The sequence below is a fragment of the Rhincodon typus genome, chromosome 5 (genome assembly GCF_021869965.1).
Source record: "Rhincodon typus isolate 14 chromosome 5, sRhiTyp1.1, whole genome shotgun sequence".
Lineage (NCBI taxonomy): Eukaryota > Metazoa > Chordata > Chondrichthyes > Orectolobiformes > Rhincodontidae > Rhincodon > Rhincodon typus.
Genome location: NC_063336.1, coordinates 342,699 through 343,708, shown reverse-complemented (window position 1 = coordinate 343,708; position 1,010 = coordinate 342,699). Strand labels below are relative to the sequence as shown.

At 51.6% G+C, this 1,010-nt stretch overlaps 1 protein-coding gene across 1 annotated transcript in view; it reads left to right on the top strand.

Annotated features, from left to right (window-relative positions):
- LOC109926104 (calpain-2 catalytic subunit-like) overlaps nt 1-1,010 on the top strand; it is a 17,517-nt gene that overhangs the window by 4,502 nt on the left and 12,005 nt on the right. Inside the window, exon 3 of the mRNA XM_048596601.1 lies at nt 95-213. Coding sequence (XP_048452558.1) covers nt 95-213 — 119 coding nt within the window. The remainder of the gene's footprint in view (nt 1-94; nt 214-1,010) is intronic.

Sequence of the window (1,010 nt, the reverse complement as noted above, 5' to 3'; positions counted from 1 at the left end):
GAGAGAGAGACGGTGCTTCAGTCTGATCCATTAGAGAGAGAGAGAGATGGTGCTTGAATTGACGTTCCTGATGAGCATGTTGTTTTATTTCCAGGTGATTGCTGGCTCCTTGCTGCTATTGCATCTCTGACCCTCAACGAGGAGGTCCTGAGCCGGGTTGTGCCCAGTGGACAGTCGTTTGGTCCAGGATATGCTGGAATCTTCCATTTCCAGGTCACTCTCAACACCACTTGCTCTTCACATTATTATTAAACCTGGGTGTCCCCCCTTTCCCGGTCCCTGCCCCTTTCCCTGTTCCTGCTTATTTCCTGGCCCCTTGTCCCTTCCCCTTTCCCCGTCACAACTCATTTCCCGGTCCGTGCCCATTTCCCCATTCTCTCCCCCTCTCTCTCCCTGCCCCTTTCCCCCTCTCTCTAGTTGAGGAGATGGACCTGATTGAGCTCTACAAAATCTTGAGAGGTATAGACAGGGTGGATAGCAAGAAGCTTTTTCCCAGAGTGGGGGACTCAATTACTAGGGGTCACGATTTCAAGGTGAGAGGGGAAAAGTTTAAGGGAGATATGCGAGGTAAGTTCTTTACGCAGAGGGTGGTGGGTGCCTGGAACGCGTTGCCAGCGGAGGTGGTAGAGGCGGGCACGATAGCGTCATTTAAGATGTATCTAGACAGATACATGAATGGGCAGGGAGCAGAGGGATACAGATCCATGGAAAATAGGTGACAGGTTTAGATAGAGGATCTGGATCAGCACAGGCTTGGAGGGCCGAAGGGCCTGTTCCTGTGCTGTAATTTTCTTTGTTCTTTGTTCTCTCTCCCCCTGCCCCTTTCCCCCTCTCTCTCCCTGCTCCTCTCCCCCTCTCTCTCACTCCCTCTCTCCCAGTGTCTCTCACTCACTCTCTCTGTTCCATTCTGTCTCCATCTCAATTGTTTAAGGATTCCTTGGAGTTGAGCCTGGTTCTCCTCTGTGTGTGTGTGTGTGTCTGTCTCTGTGTGTGTGTGTGTCTGTCTCTGT